Source organism: Crassostrea angulata, chromosome 4, assembly GCF_025612915.1.
Source record: "Crassostrea angulata isolate pt1a10 chromosome 4, ASM2561291v2, whole genome shotgun sequence".
Classification (NCBI taxonomy): domain Eukaryota; kingdom Metazoa; phylum Mollusca; class Bivalvia; order Ostreida; family Ostreidae; genus Magallana; species Magallana angulata.
The window spans coordinates 50433555-50453199 of NC_069114.1; the positions used below are offsets into that span (position 1 = coordinate 50433555).

General features: G+C 33.6%; 3 protein-coding genes across 4 annotated transcripts in view; 1 reads left to right on the top strand and 2 right to left on the bottom strand.

Annotated features, from left to right (window-relative positions):
- Window positions 1-1214: 1214 nt before the first annotated feature.
- LOC128180636 (4-hydroxy-2-oxoglutarate aldolase, mitochondrial-like) lies at window positions 1215-7330 on the bottom strand. Its single transcript, XM_052848782.1, has 7 exons — window positions 6971-7330; window positions 6503-6631; window positions 6155-6282; window positions 5897-6031; window positions 3353-3449; window positions 2756-2889; window positions 1215-2173 (listed from the first exon to the last, which is right to left on the bottom strand). Exons 1-7 carry the CDS (start codon window positions 7212-7214, stop codon window positions 2021-2023), a joined length of 1020 nt encoding a protein of 339 aa, XP_052704742.1. The 5' UTR covers window positions 7215-7330; the 3' UTR covers window positions 1215-2020.
- Window positions 7331-8317: 987 nt separating this feature from the next.
- Window positions 8318-14030, bottom strand: LOC128179638 (protein CWC15 homolog A-like). 2 transcript variants are annotated; one of them, XM_052847140.1, is made up of 7 exons: window positions 13929-14030; window positions 13119-13262; window positions 11964-12067; window positions 11591-11670; window positions 11049-11147; window positions 10302-10414; window positions 8318-9144 (listed from the first exon to the last, which is right to left on the bottom strand). In XM_052847140.1, the coding sequence occupies exons 2-7, from the start codon at window positions 13247-13249 to the stop codon at window positions 9018-9020; spliced, it is 654 nt and encodes a 217-aa protein (XP_052703100.1). In that variant the 5' UTR covers window positions 13250-13262; window positions 13929-14030; the 3' UTR covers window positions 8318-9017. The 2 variants fall into 2 exon arrangements, with proteins under 2 accessions (XP_052703100.1, XP_052703102.1); XM_052847142.1 differs by lacking the exon at window positions 13929-14030 and adding an exon at window positions 13849-13924.
- Window positions 14031-16084: 2054 nt separating this feature from the next.
- The window catches only part of LOC128179637 (tyrosine-protein kinase RYK-like), a 33214-nt gene continuing 29653 nt past the window's right edge, over window positions 16085-19645 (top strand). Inside the window, exon 1 of the mRNA XM_052847139.1 lies at window positions 16085-16367. Coding sequence (XP_052703099.1) covers window positions 16259-16367 — 109 coding nt within the window. The 5' untranslated portion in view covers window positions 16085-16258. The remainder of the gene's footprint in view (window positions 16368-19645) is intronic.

Consider the following 19645-nt stretch of genomic DNA (forward strand, 5'->3'; position numbering starts at 1 on the left):
AAATTATGAGGATCGGGTTTATTTCGTCCCATACATACAGGTCATTAATTTGTTCCAAAGTGTGCCTTGCATGCAGTTGCGCATGATGTGCGGTGTTTATGTAGCTGTCATGTTGACATGTCGTTACACGACGTTTTAGCCTTCATGGTAGGTCTTCTACACTTTCGGTTGCATTGGATTTCCGGACAAGCCTTAGAATGATTTTGTGGTGACTGTAAAAAACATCTACTGATCTGTGATTAATATTGTGAATTTAAAATAGCTGGTTTATTGATAACGACATCATTTTTAAAGGTAAAAGAAAATAAAGCAAATATTATGAAAGGAAACAAACCTATCGTGAACAGTGCTTTGCTTGGACCACGCCATATGATCTTGAAGGTTCTTGGACAGACATGCGCCGCATTTTACTCAACTTGTTTTGTTTTTTATAAGCAGTTAAAGGCAGGGAACCGATCGAATCGAGTCGTTTTGAAAGGCACATCCAAGAAACATATCGAACACGTGCTCTACGCTTTTCAACAAATACGGTCATGGTCGAGTAATTACTTAGTCGATTACAAAAAAGTCAATTTTTTGGACATAAATAGTTGAGTATTCTAAACAGCTGACGATAGGGGCAACGACTTAAAACCGAAAATTTTGACGAGTATAAAAATAGGATATTTTTTAAAATCTCTGTTCCATTAACATAGAAACACTATATTCATTTTTTTCTCCAAATGTTTTCGAGATTGCTTTAAATTGTAATTTTACCATCATTTGCCTGTAACCATTGCAATCTGTGCCCACAGAAACAATTGAAGGTTGTTTTGTTTTGTTGCTTTTACCGGTACTTCGATGCCCTACAGTTTTTATATTTACATGTAATTTAAAAGATGGAAAGATATGTTATATTATTTGAATTCTGATGTTCTATGATGAACTTTGATCTCCTTTTAGCTTTTTTCCTGACTACGTGGGACCATGATCTGATCAAACTTGAATTACCTTACATTAGAAAGCTTATGCAATTTTTATTTTAAAAATCATAAATTAGCAAACATTTTTTTATTCATTGAATTATCTTTCATATCTATAGAAGGCTTGGTCCATTATTAGAATAGTCTTGAGAGTCCTTTGACCCAAAAGGTACGAATACAACCTATCATGCACCTAAACAATTGAGGGATAGTTCTCTGTTAGAGAAAATAAATAATAATGATTTAAGCATAATGTCTCCAAAATATTTATTTGGACCTGGTATATAAACACATTTCTTTGAATTCACATACAGTAAAACACGGTTATAGCGAACACGCTTAAAAAGAATAGACGCTCACAGCGAAGTGATTTTCATTCCCGGTGACTATATTACATGTTGTGAACTTGACGGATATAACGAATTACGCTTTTAACGAAGCAATATTGCCCATCCCTGGCGCTTCGTTATAACCGTGCTTTACTGTACAAAAAAACCATTGATAAATTAGATAAAATTGTAAATGTATAAAAAGAAAATGTAATAATCCATAAACTTATTTTTATAACCAAAGACCTCTATCAATGCATAATTTTCCTTAAAAAAGTTATCAAAATATATCTGTAATATACTTGCATATAATATATACAACACTATATGTACAGTGTATTGATTCATGAAGTACATAACATTTGTATTATACAAAATATTGTTACATTTAGCAGCGTATTCTCAGTATACAACTCAATAAAGATAGAATTAAAGTGATTTCTATATTCAATATAACCATTGCTACCCATAACCTAATATGTGCAATTTTCTCAAGATACAGGTACACAACAAAGGCCAGTGTAACTGTTTCGCATTTTTTTTTTGCAAAACAGCTACAAGGATTTGTGAAGTACATTGTATTGAGAAATAGAAAACATTGAATATCTGTGATGTAGTTCCAACTTGCAATAAAACTGTATTTCATCTGTGAGGGCTCACATAATCAATGTAGCCCCCCAACCCAACTCAACATTTGTATTATGTTTGTATCAGTAAAATCTTCCATGGTCAGTGAATAAATCCGGATAATTTAAACACGGTCTGCATTATCTCCTCCTGCTCGCTTGTGATTGGCTGTAATGGTGACCTGACTGGTCCTCCATAGTAACCAAACCACTCCATAGCAACCTTCAGGCCTGGTACTCCGAACCTCTTGGTTACCTGTGGATGACATAAACCGTATTTCTCAATAAATATGATTGTACCGAGAGAAGTGACCATTACATTGTACACAGGGTAAAAGGTATTGTGGATTCCTTATTTTACATCAAATTATTAATTCTGCGAAACGGCCATTCTGTATCATATTGCAAGAATATATAAAGCCTGAACAACATTCTTTTGCTGTAATTTCAAATAGTAAACAACAGCTGGGAAATAAGGCAATATATTAAAATTCACAATGGCTGCTTCTCTACATTCGATGGGTCATTAATTCCTTGCCTACAGCCTCACGCATCCTTCAGTGAACATGGAAGATACTGTAAACCAACTTTTATTCGCGTGCGTGAAATTTTCACGAGGTTAGCAAGAGCCTCGATGTCGCGAATATTTTTCACCGCAATTCAGTCTTTATTGTTTGGTTGTTATAACAAAATACGGGTCTGGATAAGGCTTGGTCGCAAACATTAGTTGTCGCAAACCAGTTTATTGGAAGTAAATTGTGAAATAATGTCACCGCGAATAAATGTTGGTTTACATTAAGTAATTCTTGACATATAATTAAGAATGTACAGTACTCACACAGGCATTAGGAGCCACGATCCTCTGCTGTAGGTTTGTGGCCTCCTTCAGTTTCCCCTGTTTGTACAGCTGCTCCAGATCACAGAGTTCTTGTCCCAACATGTTGGCCGCTCCACACACCCCACCCACACAACCTACAACAGAAGTATGGCACTCAGAGGGTTTGAACTTGAAGAATTTGCAATATGCATGGCAAAGCAAATGTTGTCAACAATAATGGTGTTAGAGAGAGATCAGAGAGAGAGAGAGAGAGAGAGAGAGAGAGAGAGAGAGAGAGAGACAAGAACGGTTCAAAAGGTTTAAAGACAAAGAATATAGCAGCATCACAAACACAAAAGTTTTCCATTTTAAGAACATAGAAAACCAAAAAGATGGAAAGACTTGAGAAATATACATGTAGTTTAAAAACAAGTTTTGATGATTTTTTCACTTTAAATTTTGTGATTTTTGCATGTACTGGTATTTATGGAAGTAATAAACTGAGCATCTTCGCTAGCCAAGGGTTTTCGGTCCACTTTGCTCCCCATAAACGGAACAAAGTGGACCGAAAACCTTTGGCTAGCGAAGATGTAAACTGAGATCCTCATGAGTACCTACCTATGAGATATGCAGGGAGTAAGAAGCCAGCAGACCCTGCCATGATTTGGAAGTCATTACTCTGGGTGCTTATAACCAGGTGGGCTAGCTTTGCAATCTAAAATAGAAAATATAAAAACAAACTAGATACGACCTCGTTACGAGTAACGAGTAGGTCTTCCGTCCGATTTTTTTTTAGTTTAAATGATACCATGAAATATCGATACAATTTCAAAATTACCCCCCCCCCCCAAATTTGAAGATAAAGAATTAAAACCCTAATTACGTCAAACATGGGCCTGACGATGACTTTTTCAAACCGATAATGTAAAGATCAACAACTTTGATTTTATAATTCATAACAAAATATTTATCGTTTTCAAGTTATTCGTAATAGAATTTACGAGTCTCTTGGTCCCTAATTAAAAGGGCCAGTCCCTTGTTCTTGATTTTATTGGATAGAACTTTTGATTCTCTACAACTTTTGTTCTATATGTCTTAACAAAATATCAACTGATAAAAAGATACTGATCAAAACATATGAAAATTTTGATTCGAAATATGTACCCCATTTTTGTGCCTAAGCGAGCTCCAAGGAATAGCGCCACTGGTGCAAAACAACTAAATAGTGCACAACTTCAAACCATGCTCTACCTATCCTGAAAATTTCAAAGTCATATCTCTTATAGTTTCTGAGATCAGCTCTGCACAAAATTGGTCGTAAAAAATTATAAAATCAACCGTAAATCCGGACCAGAAGTGACGACGACAACAAATTCAAAAACATATAAAATTCAGATAATTTCCCATCATCTGTGAAAAAATTGTTGAGATCGGTTGAGTAGTTTTCGAGAAATCGTGTGCACAAAATTTGGAAAAAAAAAAAAATAACTAGATACGACCTCGTTACGAGTAACGAGTAGGTCTTCCGTCCGATTTTTTTTTTAGATAAAATGATACCATGAGATATCGATACAATTTCAAAATTACCCCCCCCCCCCAAAAAAAAAAATAATTGAAGATAAAGAATAAAAACCCTAATTACGTCAGACATGGGCCTGACGATGACTTTTTCAAACCGATAATGTAGAGATCAACAACTTTGATTTTTATAATGCATAACAAAATATTTATCGTTTTCAAGTTATTCGTAATAGAATTTACGAGTCTCTTGGTCCCTAATTAAAGGGGCCAGCCCATTTTTCTTGATTTTATTGGATAGAACTTTTGATTCTCTACTACTTTTGTTCTATATGTCTTGTCAAAATATCACTTGATAAAAAGATACTGATCAAAACATATGGAAATTTTGATTTGAAATCTGTACCCCATTTTTGTGCCTAAGCGAACTCCAAGGAATAGCGCCACTGGTGCAAAACAACTAAATAGTGCACAACTTCAAACCATGCTCTACCTATCCTGAAAATTTCAAAGTCATATCTCTTATAGTTTCTGAGATCAACTCTGCACAAAATTGGTCGTAAAAAATTACAAAATCGACCGTTAATCCGGACCGGAAGTGACGACGACAACAAATTCTAAAACATATAAAATTCAGATAATTTCCCATCATCTGTGAAAAAATTGTACAGATCGGTTGAGTAGTTTTCGAGAAATCGCGTGCACAAAATTTGGAAAAAAAAAATAATAATAAACAGTACGATAACAATAAGGTCTTCCGTTGGAAACGGAAGACCTTAATAAACAGTACGAAAACAATAAGGTCCTCCGTTGGAAACGGAAGACCTTAATTAGGGACAATAACTCCTTCATCACCTCATGCTGCATACTTCAAGCGTGTGTCCATGTTCTGCATCCCGTTCTTAGACATTTCAAAAACTAAGCTATGTGGAGAATTACACAAAAGTCACAGGAAAGGTTTGGTAATTGATGTACATGCATCAAATGTTCCAAAGTCTTGATATATGAATGCACAATGGTACTGTAATAGTGTAAAATCAGTAAATTTCATGGGGGTCAATATTTTGTTGGGTAGCTTTAATATAATTAAAATAAATACATGTATAATGAATTATAACTATGTTTTATAAATTGGTGAGAATGTAAATATAGGGTTAAAGGGATCCACAAAAGTCACAAATACTAATATTTACATTTGCAAGTATGTTTCCTTACATGAACCTACCGGTACACAAGAAAAAAAAAACACCTTCATTTTTGTGTGAACTTATTAATGGGTCAAGAGGTCATATCTGTACGTAACAATGATCAACACACGCTTTTTGATGGTTTCATTATTCTACACTCAAAAACATGGATATATTAATTATTAAGAACAGCCCTTTTTAAACATGAATATATTAGTAAGAAACAGCAATGTTAAAAGTTCACCAGGATTTTGAACCTGTTTGGTACATGGTCAAATCTTCTACGAAGCCCATCAAGCTTCTCAGTATCTTATCACATGACTAACCAAGTTTATATCCTGCTGAACTCTTCAACTTGCTATTTCTTAAATGATTCCACAGGGCAACACTGTGAGGTGAACTAACATACTGCAACAAGACAAAGTGAATGAGATTAATCTCCATCTACAACACTTACATCTCCCCCACTGTCCTTCAGACCGATTATGTTGGGATGACATGATAGGACAATAATGACCTCAGGGTCAAGGTCAATGCCAGTGTTACCGGGAACGCTGTACAGCAGTATAGGTATCTTACTGTCATCAGCAACCTACAACAGTGGTCAAACAAATAAAACATCATAACCCCAAATATTTAATCAAAGTATAATGTCTTAGAGGTACAGCTTAGATTATGGTAATAAGAAGAGTAATTTATATAATTTAAACAATACCTTAGTGAAATGGCTGATCAGTGCCCTGTTGTGCATGCCACCCTTGTAATAACTAGGGGTTACGACAAGGGCAGCGTCGGCTCCTACATCTGCCATCCGATTGGTCATCTCTATGGTATCTCTGGTAGCTACAAATAGTCAGCAACATTTACCATTTACGGTCAATAATCTACCCACTAGTGACAGTTTAATAAAATTTGCAATGTTCTCTTTAAAAAGGCAATTAATTACACTGTAAGACTTGCACTGACAACCAGAGCACTAGGGTTTTTGTATAGAAGAAATTATTTATTAATACCCGGTATTATATCAAAGAAATCATTTCCTGACATCAGATCATTAACTCACATTCACACCCAGACCCCGCCAGAATGACCTTGCCCGGGGCGGCAGCTTTGACGACGTGTTCCACCACTTTGATCCTCTCCTCGGCTGTTTGGTATACATACTCCCCATTGGATCCTTGGACTACATACCCTACAAAATCACACAGTACAGGTGAATTATAACCGTCTCTACCTGGATGCACTTCGCTGGTTCTTAATAGACACAGTCTGTACCATTTTAAGAAAAATACCCAGTTATGTTTTGAAATAAAACAAAATATTGTTTATGCAACGTGCTGTCAGGATATAGAAATTTTAAGCATTATTAATTAATATTTTACACATGCATGGTTACCGAATTATAATGTAGATGTCATCAAAGTGTCATATTTGTAGATGAAGTTTTTTCTAGAGCTAAAGTCCCAGCTAACAAATAATGAGTAATTGCTCTCATCACCACTTGATCAACTGTTGATGATTGTTACCTTACCCCCAAACGCTATCTTGTTCCACTTCTGCATGTTTTCGGTCAGCTTGTCGAAGGCAATACTCTCGTCCTTGTTGAACGGGGTGGCTATGGGAGGGTAGATCCCGCTCACATCCAGCCGTCCACTGCTGGTGCTGGACAGCCTGGAAACCGACATCACAACTGTCGCCGTCCTAGGAGCCCTCCCCGGCGTAATAAATCCCGACCCCCCGCAAAACCTGGTCAGATTGGATACAGCTCGCCTCATCTCGCTGAAGTGCTGACGCAGTGGTATTTGTCACACAGCCAGATCGGGTGTTTTTACAAAAATTCTCTGTCACGGACGACCTAGCTCTTGAGACGCAGCAGAAAATATGAAAGTGAAAGTAGCACATGCTTCCGGTATATTAGGAGAGCGGGAAATTTAAAAATCGCAGTTTTAAATAATCGGGGGGGGGGGGGGGGGGGGGAGATTCATCCGAAATATCTTGACAAGCAAATAAAAAAAAAGAGGAAGATAGGGTTACTTTCCAAAATCATGAAGGGGGCAGCTTTACTTTTAACTTCAATTTCACTGTTTATTTCCTTATTTTCGATTCAATTTTTTACATTGTCCCGGAAAAGTGTGGGGGGGGGGGGGGGGGCAACAACACCATGTTAATTCAATTTTTTGTATGTAAATTAAAGAAAAATCAGGAGGTCCCCCCTGTCTCCCCCCCCCCCCCCCCCCGTTATGCTACGTGCCTGTATGTGTATATATCCTTTCAAGTATTTCTTGCACAACAATCAAATTTGGATCTTAAAATTATAATAAACATGGAGAAACTGAAACAACCAAATCATGTGATCATCACATTTAAAAGGATTTAACCCTTTGAATGCAACTTTATTAAACAAAGCAGTTGGAAATTAAAATTTTTATGGAATTTTATAAAAAGAAAGCAATGTAAAGTACTTAAAATCTATACATGCATTTAAAGAGCTGTAAAATTAATAGCAGAAATTAATTCAATATGTGTATATATATGTAGGTTGGCAAATAATCACATTGCTTTTAATTTCACTATATGTTCACAATTTGCTATTTTACCATGGAATTAAGCCCATCGTGAATATTATCAATTTATCATTAGTTTTCAAAAACGTTTCAGTGCTTATCCTCTGATTTCTAGCACGTGAAATTAAATGCATCGCGATTGGTACTTTATTAGAAATCGTGAAATGTTAACATTGTGGAATTAAAATGACTTACAGTAATTAAGGTGAATCAAATTCTGATGTTATGCATGTAATAGCTTTGCACGGCAGCAATCAGTACCTATCGTATGTATAATATTCAATGCATCCAAAAAAAAACAAAAAAAAACTTGAAACATTTTACACAATTTATTACTTTAAAAGAGAGCAGTATTTTAAACAGTGAACAAACACAGTTTGAAACTATTTCAAAACATGTACATGGGTATATTAAATTCTTTTTACAATTCATAATCACTTATAGATAATTAAAATCATTTAAAAAAAAAAATCTGTTTCATTAATATGCATGACATTTACTTTTACATTTTTCAATGATATTATGTTGGGAGCAAGTGAAAACAAATGTGATTTCTGCTGGATGAATATTCAAGGAGTGTGAGAAAGAACCTTGTTACAGACATAAAGCATAACATTATAAAAAGAAAAGAACTTTTAAAAAGACAAGATACAATATGATTTAGATTTTATGTCATGTAAAATATCACACGGTATATAGATATGCATTTAACATGACGATGGAGATGAGTGGTCAGTTTTTTAGTACAATGTACAACATTTTTGTCAAAACTGTAAACAAATTAGACCTCAACATCAATACACAAAAGCTGAATCATGAAGACGGCTCTTTGTAATTTATGGTTGTATGGTGTTTAGCAAATAACTGATCTTGTTTGAAAAATCATTTTTTCCATTTTGACACCCAGTTATTCTACAAACTAATACCAACCAAACAGGGTCTGACAATAGACCAATCAGATTTTATCTCATTTTCCATAAGGCCAATCAGAATCTACAGTACAGAGAGTGAGTGTTATTTGATGTACTTTTCCATGAACTTTTTGTGGAATTCGGACCTCAAGGTGTCGTTAATAAACGCACTCTTCTTTTTGTCGTCCTCACCTTTCGCACAATTCTTGAACACGACATCATCGTCCCATCTACACAAGAAAAAAATGAATTGTACTTACATTTTTCAGTGTCATTATCTAAGAAAGCACTAAGATTCAAATATGAAACATATAATCCCATACATTACATCAATGACATACATTACATCAATGACATACTGTTGCAGCGCAAGCAGGGTTTGCATGATTATATGAAATGAAAGTAACTTGAAAACGTCAATACTGGTAATTTAACATTTAATCACACAATTACTGAAAATTACATACATGAAAGTAATATGGAATCATTCTTTAAGTATTATGAGGTAATAATTATGGTCGGAGTAAGATCAATCTATAATAAAGCCCTTCAGGCTTTAATCATGCTTTTACCAAAATTATCACCTTATAATACTCAATGATTCCTTGTTCCTTAAATAGATAAACACGGACAGCATCATGATCAATTCTGTCAGCTACATCAAGCTTAAAAAAAACACTGTAAAAATCATGTGATTGGTCAATTCGTTTTCTTTGAGGGAGTTATCTTTACATGAAAGAGCTCGAGGTTTTCTCAGTTCATTCTTTGTCTGGCATTCAATGATTGGAAGACCTCGCAAATAGCAAAATAATTTCACCAATGAGTTTCAAGCAAAAAACTCCTCTTGTATGACAGTTTTAAATAAATCCAAGATGGCGGTGATTGCACCCTGAGTATTATTAGATAGAGGGTATATCTTTTTCATTATGAGAAAAATATATAGCGCCCGATGCTTGCGAGATGAAGTTCTTAATTTCTTCACCCATCAATCACAATCAATCATGTGTGTTTTGTCACAATTATACACTTTCGAAAAATACCCTAATTCGGACAGCCATTAGTAAAGCCACTGATTTTTTTTCATTCTCTGATAGATTGTTGTTCTGTCCGTGCATAATTCAGTCTGCAGCAGCAGCCAATCTGCGCGCAGTAAGCTGAATCCACCAAAAAGATAGTTTGTGGTTATGGGGCAGGTATTGTTTATACTCGGTGCAGCTGACAAAATTGAACATGACTGGAAAAATCATGCCAAATAGAATTTGATTAAAAGCTAAAAGATTTACAGACCATATGAACCATTTCACTATCAAGTTATATATATAACACTTCTATGATGATTATTGGTCACATGTCTGACCACTAATTGTTTGATATATCATGTACTGACCTTCGCTTGACCTTGAAGTCGGTGACCACCTTCTCTTGCTGGTTCAGCAGGGGATTCCCCTTCAAAATGTTCTCCGTTCTGATTCGCTCTTCTTCTACCTTCTTCTCTGCATCCTTGTGGAGAAAAAAACAACAAGCATTAGATTACATGTTAACACAAGTGAAAACCTATCAATGTGACAGCAAACCGGGTTTTCTTTTATTTGAATTGTATCCATTATCCATGTCAACCCGTATCCAGTGAAATGGAGTACCCTATATGCAATATTTTGCCAAAAAATGACTATGTTTAAAAGCTGGTATTTTTTTCATAAATTATCGGAAATCAAAATCCTAGCAATATGCACACCTCTGATATATGTACAATTGATCTGCAAAAGAACAACTTCCTATCTTGAAAACTGTAGGAGGAGTTATCCGTACAATGAGGGTACCCTTTTGGCAGCCGCCTGCCCGCCATTTTCACCATTTTAATAACTGGATTTTTCCGTTGGAAAACCCGGTTAAAAAACCATGATCAGCTCATCTTTTGATGTATTTTATAGTACACTTATGATGTTAAAGGATATTTAGCATCATAATTGATGTCTCTGTCAACTGCTTGTCCAACAGATTGGTCCATACAGTTATAAGCATAATTTTTTTTAACATAATTCTATCAGTAGATTTCAGTACAAGTTGACGTTTTTTTCCTGTTATATACAATGTTTACATTATTACGAAGTTTAAATCTGTACAATTAATTTACCAGTCTAGCTTTTTCATTGGCTCGTTCTTTTTTAATTTTCTGTAGTTCTGCCATCAACTCTGCAGTATCGTCTTCATCATCAGAGGACTCATCTTCATCCTTAAGAACAAATCAATAGTTTCATCAATCATATCATCTCTGATAAAACATTTCGCAAAGCAACAGATTCAAAAAGGTTATCTGATGGTATATCTGATCTTAAATAAAAAAATGTTGTTTGAACTTATTTGTATTGCAATAATTAAAACTTTGTCCTAAGGACAGCCCAGTTTTTAACAAAGTATGATACCTCCTAATAATGTTAGCTATAGTCAGTTAATAAGACTTTATATCAAACTACATTGTCTCCATAACTGTTTGGTAAACAAGCTGAAAACGTTCAGGTAATCTTAGTGTAAAATTGTTTAAATGTGTTCTGGTCCAAGAAATGCTGCATGTGGTGACTGTCAAAGGGAGGTCACCAAGAGCTGTTTCTGCTTCCACATAAAGCAGTACAGTCAAAATATGTTGTTGACAAAAATGTCCTTGTCTCATATATGTACCTCATCATCGACTGGATCATCAGCATCAAGGTTCGCTGCGGGGACCTGATCAAGGCGTGGTCGCTTACTACTGCCGGACTCTGTGGGAGATCAATTCAAAAGTTAAATACAGTAGTTAAAACAAATCATATTTTACATATTGAGGAAAACAATGATCCGAAAGAATTGCCTACCCGTATTTTTCAAGGTAGTTTGTTGAATTTTGAAAGTAATATCTCATATTTCAATGCAAATTTCTATCTCTTTAAAAGTTAAAACAGTTGACAAACATTTTTGTATCTGAGCCTAACCTTAATTGTTTCTTAAATGATTAAGCAATACTAAAAAATGTTACATCAAAGCATTACACTAACTAAACAACACAACAATATACCCCGATTTCTGTCACGCTTTTCCCTGACAGTTCTCTCCCTTTCCTCTAAATCACGACGAAAGTCACGTCCCCTCAGCTCATCAGATGTTCCCTGTCCTTCTTGTCTGCAAAAAATCAAAGTCATATGATAAAACATAGTCATAAGAAAAAACAAAACTCTTGTTTTGTATATTATATAGTACCAGTAGTATGAAATTTGTCAAACATTAAACAACATATTTTATTGGTAGTAAAATAAACTAAAATAGCAGCTTTTTTTACCATCCTTTTGATCCAAAACCTAGCCCTACAGTAGGTCCAACTTGTTTGTTTTTATAGAGGATGTTTTAAGGTATATATGGCGTATTTTTAGTGAATAACAATAATAAGATCTGATTATTTGCTTCATTACTTTATTTAAAGATAGAACTTTCAAATAAATTACGCTGTATAAGTCAATCGCATTACAAAGATACAAGAAATAAAAAAGTACGTATATTTTATTTTTTTTACAGGAACAAAAAATACAAAAGATTTAAATAACCCTGTCTTAAATTGGTCAAATGACATTCACCTCGGTCTATCAACAACAATGGCGACAACAAGAAAGAGTGGTAGTCTAGACTGTTAAGTTTGACAGATTTGGCAAGGAAAGAAAAAAGAGATAGACTGACAAGGATAGAAACAAAGGAAAAAATCTTCATCAGAGACCATGTAGATGGAAAAGGAATTAAAGCCGAATTAAACTTAAGTGTCCATCATGAAGTTTTAGGGGTTTTGCTAGTCAGGTCTGTGTTCCATGTCTTTACTTTACAAGTTATAAACCACAAGTGGATTTTCGTTTAAAGGAATTTTTGAATAAAGAATAAATAAACACTCTCAGCACATGCATCCCTCAGGGAGACGGGTGTTTACTCCATTTACTGTGTGTCTGTGTCCATGATGCTTAAATCGTGTTTCATCATTGTTATTTATAAGAATCACGTTTTTCATGTCTTAAATGAAATAATTCCTATATCAGATGATACTCAAAGCATTATCACTCCGATATTCATTGATGTAGAACAGTACAAAATGTTAATTCTATTTTCTGTTTTTCATATCTTTTAAGCGCCAATTTTCATTGAATAAATTCAAGCATTAAAACTGAAACTATGAATTGTTTCACTTCAATACCTGTATTTGATTTTGGTGTGAGCTGGTAAATCCCGACTAGAGTACTGTTTAGACAAAGCACTAAGATCGCCTTCATTTTTACCCCGTCCTCCCCGTGCTGGCTCAAAGGTTGGTCGAGCTGCTGTTGTCATGCCTGTCTTTCAGCTTTATGAGAAAAAAGAAAATGTACATATATGGCTTGAAGGATGTAAAATATATATTAATGAATACAGGTATGAATAAAAGGAAATCATCAAAATATCAAAACAGGCCGAACACGGAAAACCAGCATCTGGTATCATAGATATATGTATAGTTGAAAATTCATTGTGACAAAAAAATGTAGAAGTTGACTTGTTAAAAACATGGCTTTAACAGTATGGCCATTTTTACGTAGTTAAAGGGTATATCAACTAGCAAGTTCTTCTATGAAGTAGTGCTATTTTTACCACAGCATTCCATTTAAATCAAACATGCTTTTTACAAAGCATTGAACCAAACTTAGGCCATTTGAAACTCGATATTCTTACTAATCTTATGACAAGTTTCAATTCAGTAAAGAAACTAAGCTATTGACTTAATCACGCCTGTAATGGAACAACATTTTATAACTGCACCGGTTTGGCAAACTTTCTCACGACCGAGGCAATTCGAGTACAATTTTTACAGCCATATTGCGTTTAAATCCAATTTCAGAAATAGTTAATTGACTCGTTTCCAAAATACCTTATTGTAAATAAATCAAACTCACGAAAATAGACAATGGTGTTAACTATTCTTACTAAAAATACCAGCAAATGTGTTAACTCAAATAATGAAAACAAAACTCACCGGAAGTAACTTTTTACTCTCTATGAAAAGCACAATTTTCTCTGCTTAAAATTGGATCAAACTTACTCTTGTCAACCATCTTCATGATGATCTAGTCACTAAAAATATTTGCTAATATAAAGAATTGGTCTATTTAAAGACAAATAGTCTATTTACAAAAACGGGTGTTTTAGAGAGTTTTTTTTGTTATAAATTACCAAATGATCTGAACAAACCAAATTACTCCGGATATCTAATATTGCTAATATTTACCATAGACATATGTATATGTATTTACTCTGTGATAATTAATGTATGTTATATGCTCAAAAAGATCTATGATTTCGGATGTTTAAAGGACTTATTCCCTACAGTTGGCCAAAAAGGACTGAGATTCGGAGTGTTGTAAATGATGTCACCGAATAAGTTAATTTTTCAATAGTTTAATTAAAGTGTTGCCTACACAATTATTTACTGTGAAATTTGATTTTTTTTCTTTTGGACCAGAAAATATTATTAGGAGCGTATATATGATTATCATGGAAACGCAGATACGTTGCTCATAACCCATTTGTTTTCATTTGTATTTTATATTAAACTATTCCACATTAAAATTAAAAAAAAAATGTTATAAAATTTTATAAAAATACATTTTATTAACTATAGGTTAAACGAGCTAGCGCAAGTTTATTTTGATCATTGGGGGTTTAATATATTAAATTGATTACGGTTTAAAATCCATAATAATTTTTTGCTTATCATGCAAATTAGTAAGTAATTATATGTACTTTGGGTGAAACTGGTTCAAATAATTCGGACTTCCTCTTTTTGTTTTGCAAATTTGTTACATTGAATAAGAAAATGTTTTTCTTCAATTTGATAAAGCGTATAATTTTTACATGTATATTTCTGTTCTAGATATGTTATCATTAATACCTGCCCAATTCTCATAAGACGAGTATGTGATAAATTATGCTTCAACATATTTCCAGTTTGATAGTGGTCTTCAGAAATGAAAGAGTGCCATCGTCTAGCGTCCGTTTTATATAAGTACATGTACTGTCAATCCATTCAATTTTTTTTTCAATTTGAGATAGTTTTATTGAGGTAACAATAATTCATTTCGTCATTATGTTTTGAAATTTAACAATTTTCTATGGAGGAATACCAAGCTGTTAGTTAGGTTTTTTTTTTTTTTTTTTTTGCTTTTAATTTCATTCATATTTATTTATTTATATATTTTCCAATATGAAGTTTCTTACTAATATGATGAGGGCATGTAATAATGCATTAATGCTACCAGTACCTTGAATATAAATGTGAACAACTGAAAAAAAGGTATTTATTTTTAGTGCATTTCTGTTAGGCGTAGAGTGTTTAAATACTTATATGGCAACACGAGGGAAAGGGGATGTCAGTAGGCCCCACCTTTTTTGAAACGAAAAAAAAAACCCCAGATAAAAAATGAATTTTTAAGCAAACTAACCCCCCCCCCCCCCCAACACACATATATACACTCGCACACTTTTGGATCAGTGTAAAAAGATTAAGATTTGAGGTAATAACCCCCGCCCATTATTAATTATAAGGGTTTCAAAGATTTGCAGAGTAAGAAAGTGTCCCTTTATGAAATACTTTGATGATTGGCTTGTCAAGATACAAAAGAATATATAACAGAAGTCTTTAAAAATCATTGATTTGTTATAATAATTTCATAAAATCATAATTCGGAATTAATATAAAAAAGTGTCTTTAAAAAATCATACAGATCAATATTGATTCGCAGATCAGTTTTATGTATTCGAACTGTTTTATTCGATGTCATGAAACAGTACATGTAAGTCTATCATAATTTTAGTTCTTATGAGATTTAGGATTTGTCCAATTCAATGAAAAAATAGTTTCCAGGTTAATTAATAAATTTTGTTCGAAAAATCCAAATGTTTTAGATGAGCCCCTTTTATTAATCGGTAGAATATCAACGAAATATAAAAAATAAAATGAATTTAATTAACTTCTTTTTATACATGACATGTAAATCACTTGTCATATGTAGGTATCGCCCGCTACAATCTCAACAGATCTCCCCATTACCCCGCCCCTTCTAAGAGCTATTCCAACAGTTTTCAGCGTAATTCAGAGAGAGAAAAAAAATAATAAACAGAAGAAAAAAATCGGGCCCACTAGTTGCTTTTCTCTCTGCGCGATAGTTGTGCTTTAACCCCACGTGACTAAGCGATTCCGTCAAAGTTTGCGTTCGACCGATTTCATTCTATCATTTACTCGCTGACTGGAAATGTCAACATTGGCCAGAGAGAACTCAGAAGTTGGAATGTAGACTTTCTGTGAGAATGAAGAGTTTTGTAGTCGCCATACCTGTCGTGCTTTTAGGATTTGTTACAGTTTGTAAGACCGACCTGGACTTGTATCTGGATGCACATGAGACCTATCGTCTGCTCGGTAAGTCGCTATTTTGGGAGAATTCTGTGTTGGTGCCATTAGGCAGAATTCGGTAAAAGATGTGTATTGTCTTAAATTCTTTTATTGATCAGAACATCTTCCTCATCAAAATGGTGTAGAAATTTGATAGTGTCTTGATCTGTGAGCTTAATGGGCGATGGAAGTTGAATAGGATATAGAGAAATATTGTTTTTAAATAGTTCATGGAGAGGATTTGTTTGTGTATCTTGATATGATAATAAGCTCTTTCTCTCAGTGAGGAAGACCCTATCTCAGCTGCTGTTTCATACTCCCCTGGGGCTAAAGTGCTCCAAGCTAACCGAGATGTGAGATTCTTAGATGAAGAATGATTTACTCCTTCAAAGATCTATAATAGGCCACTATTTGTCTTCATACAGTTCTTTACACTTCATTTTTTTTCTGTACATCCTACCGTAATCAAAAATTATTTTAATGTCTTTTTTTAAATCAAGTACCAATAAACAAAAGATCTTTTTAATCCAACAATTTGAAAGAAATATTTTCTTTTTCTTATTAAATACATGTTCTATGAGCGACAATTTAAATTAATTTTTGTGCCAGAAACAGAAACAACATTGATATGCATATGACCCATTATTTTTTTAGAAAACATAATGTTAGATGTCATAAATATTTCTTTCTTTGTTAATTTCTTTCATTTGTTTTTAAGGTCAATGAATTTCCTAATAAATGAAAAATATGTTTCTGTGTAGTGTTTCATTATGTTGGATCCATCATTAAGATCACAGTTTATGTATCTGATTTGAATTTATTTTGCAATTGTGGTTTTAATATGCAGATTTATTATTCTGACAGTTTAGAGTTTTGTTTGAAGATATATAGACATTTAAAAGGAGAACTGTTTGTCTAATTGATCCAAGGAGATAAATGTAATTAATGAAGAAAACTGAAAAATTAATAAAATGTGATTTTTGTAACAATAATGATGTAATTCTAAGCCCCCCCCCCCTTCTCTCAGTGTTCTACTAAGAATCTGCTTTCGACTTTTTTTTTGCATTCTGTGCTAACACAAGGAATTGCCCTGGTTGTGTGTCTTAGGTGGCTTTTTCATTAAACATGTTTGTGTGTTTAATTAGGCCTATTTGCTGTGTTAATAACCTTTGTTGACTCAACTAATTCACTTCATTGAAGTCCAGTTAGGAAGTTTCGAGAGAATACATGCAATTCATCAAATGCATGTTAACCTTCTCTTTTGAAAACCTGCAAAAGAATTGGTGGTTTATTTGAACACTGTCAAGAAGATAGTCTTTGCATTGTGAACTATGTATGTTCAACTGGACACTGTATTTAATTAGGCAGTTTCTGAACTCGAAACAATATAGCTAAAAGCAACACTACCTTGAGTTAAGAAAACCACGCATCTCTTTTGTAGAAAGAAATATTAGTATTTATTTAGGAACATAGATATTCATGCAATAGAATATATATACATGTATTTTTAAATAATTAAAAATAAAGCTACCACATCTGCCAATGATATAGATATTTAAACGAGATGAAATATTCTATAAGGGTATCTGATATTTATCTACACCATGGGATTGGATGTAGAAATGCTCCTGGTTTTATTTTAAAATATAACAATAAACCCAGAACGGTTAACTTATAGAACTTTGCTTAATAATCAATAACTTTATAAGTATCTTATTTTCTTCACAAAACTTTTCTCCTTTAGTCTGTCAATGAGAAGAATTTTTTCTTCCATGAAATGCTTAAGCCGAGTTGAAATTGTACCAGGTTAGTTTTTTGGGGGAGAGAAATTGCTTTGGAGTAGTATCATTGTTCAGACAAACAAGAGGATAGGTGATGCTTGAGTGAAATTCTTCTGGAAACTAATACTCCAGTATACACTCGCCACGGTTTTGTTTTCCATTGACAGCAGTCATCTGAGCCGCGTGTAGAGAGATATTATGAGCCCCCTCATGTGGTCCTGTCTCTATGTCAGCCTTAGAGAGAGAACGCGGGACCCTGCTTGGATTCCGATTAAAATTGGACTATCCTTCCCAGCATTCCTAAAGAGATTCGTAAATCCCTGGTTCAGTAAAACCCCGTACTAATTGGTCAGGTATCGACATTTGAAGTAATACTCGATCCTGCACCTTTATTTTGTTATATTGCGGCATGTTGTTTGAGTGATTATAGACTGAAATGAAATATAAAACTTCAATTAAAATCTAATTTACTTTCCATGTTAGAGGAATTACAAGACATATTCAACAAGCCATGCACAGTGGTTTGGATGAAAGAGAATTGTTATTAGGCTCTGTCGGAGTTTTCACTCGGGGGTCAGTGTAGAATGTACACGTTTTATAGAGATATTAATCACAAAGTTTGGTGTTATTTACAACAATTTTTTGGGGCTGTAAAATTTTTACTGTAAATATTTAGGATATTTAAAATCTAAGAAAATGATATTTTTGAGATAGTTTTTTAATTTGAGATAATAATGAAGTTGTATTTACATGTATCTGTTGTATTTATTAATGATATTCATGATTAATTAATTATACAAGTACTAAGCTATTCTGCTATATGTGGATTTGTATTGTTCTATATAAATATCAAGTCCTTGTCAAATTTATAATACCGGTACAATCCACACATCTTGCCGAGGTAGTAGCTTCTGTTCAGTTAAATATTTTCTTGTATGGTGGAAAAACCTTAAACCAGCTGAGGAAAGATAAAATTGGACAGTGTAGAAAAAGAATGTAAACTTGGTGGTATTGAAGATTTTTTTATATCTTTAAAAAGTTCTCACACTTTCAAGGTAAAGAGATTTATTTTATACTTGTACCAGCCAAAAATGCGTGATATTTTTCTATTCATTTTAGCATTAATTTAAAAATTTTCGAATTATATTTTGCATGCAACAATAATAAATGATGTATTTGTGTGTATATATATATATATATATATATATTTGCAATACATTATAATTATGTAGCACTCTCCATAACTTCTTGTCATTTAGGAGGGCTACATTTTTTCCCCTGAAAACATTGGATAAGAAAAGGGTTGAAGGCTATGTTATTGAAGCTAAATGTATACAGTATGCTGACTTTTTTCGTACTAAACTGTCTTATAAATCAATATCAACAATTTGAAAGGTCCAGATGCGAGAACCATGCAGTTAATTATTTCAGTGTAAGAAGTAAAATCACCTTTTCGAATCATTCCGATAATATCCCTATGATAACTGATTTTTTTATGACCGTTCCCCTATGTTCATCTTTCAC

Bases quoted from the DNA above. Each gene is read 5' to 3' on its own strand.
- LOC128180636 (XM_052848782.1), bottom strand. From the start codon at position 7,214: ATGAGGCGAGCTGTATCCAATCTGACCAGGTTTTGCGGGGGGTCGGGA. The intron at 6,632-6,970 runs GTAAGGTAACAA...GTGATTTTGTAG, and splicing joins GAACAAGATAGCGTTTGGGG to GGTATGTAGTCCAAGGATCC. The intron at 6,283-6,502 runs GTGAGTTAATGA...GACTATTTGTAG, and splicing joins GGCGGGGTCTGGGTGTGAAT to CTACCAGAGATACCATAGAG.
- LOC128179638 (XM_052847140.1), bottom strand. From the start codon at position 13,249: ATGACAACAGCAGCTCGACCAACCTTTGAGCCAGCACGGGGAGGACGG. The intron at 12,068-13,118 runs GTATTGAAGTGA...GATTTTTTGCAG, and splicing joins CACACCAAAATCAAATACAG to ACAAGAAGGACAGGGAACAT. The intron at 11,148-11,590 runs GTACATATATGA...TTTGTTCTTAAG, and splicing joins ATGATCCAGTCGATGATGAG to GATGAAGATGAGTCCTCTGA.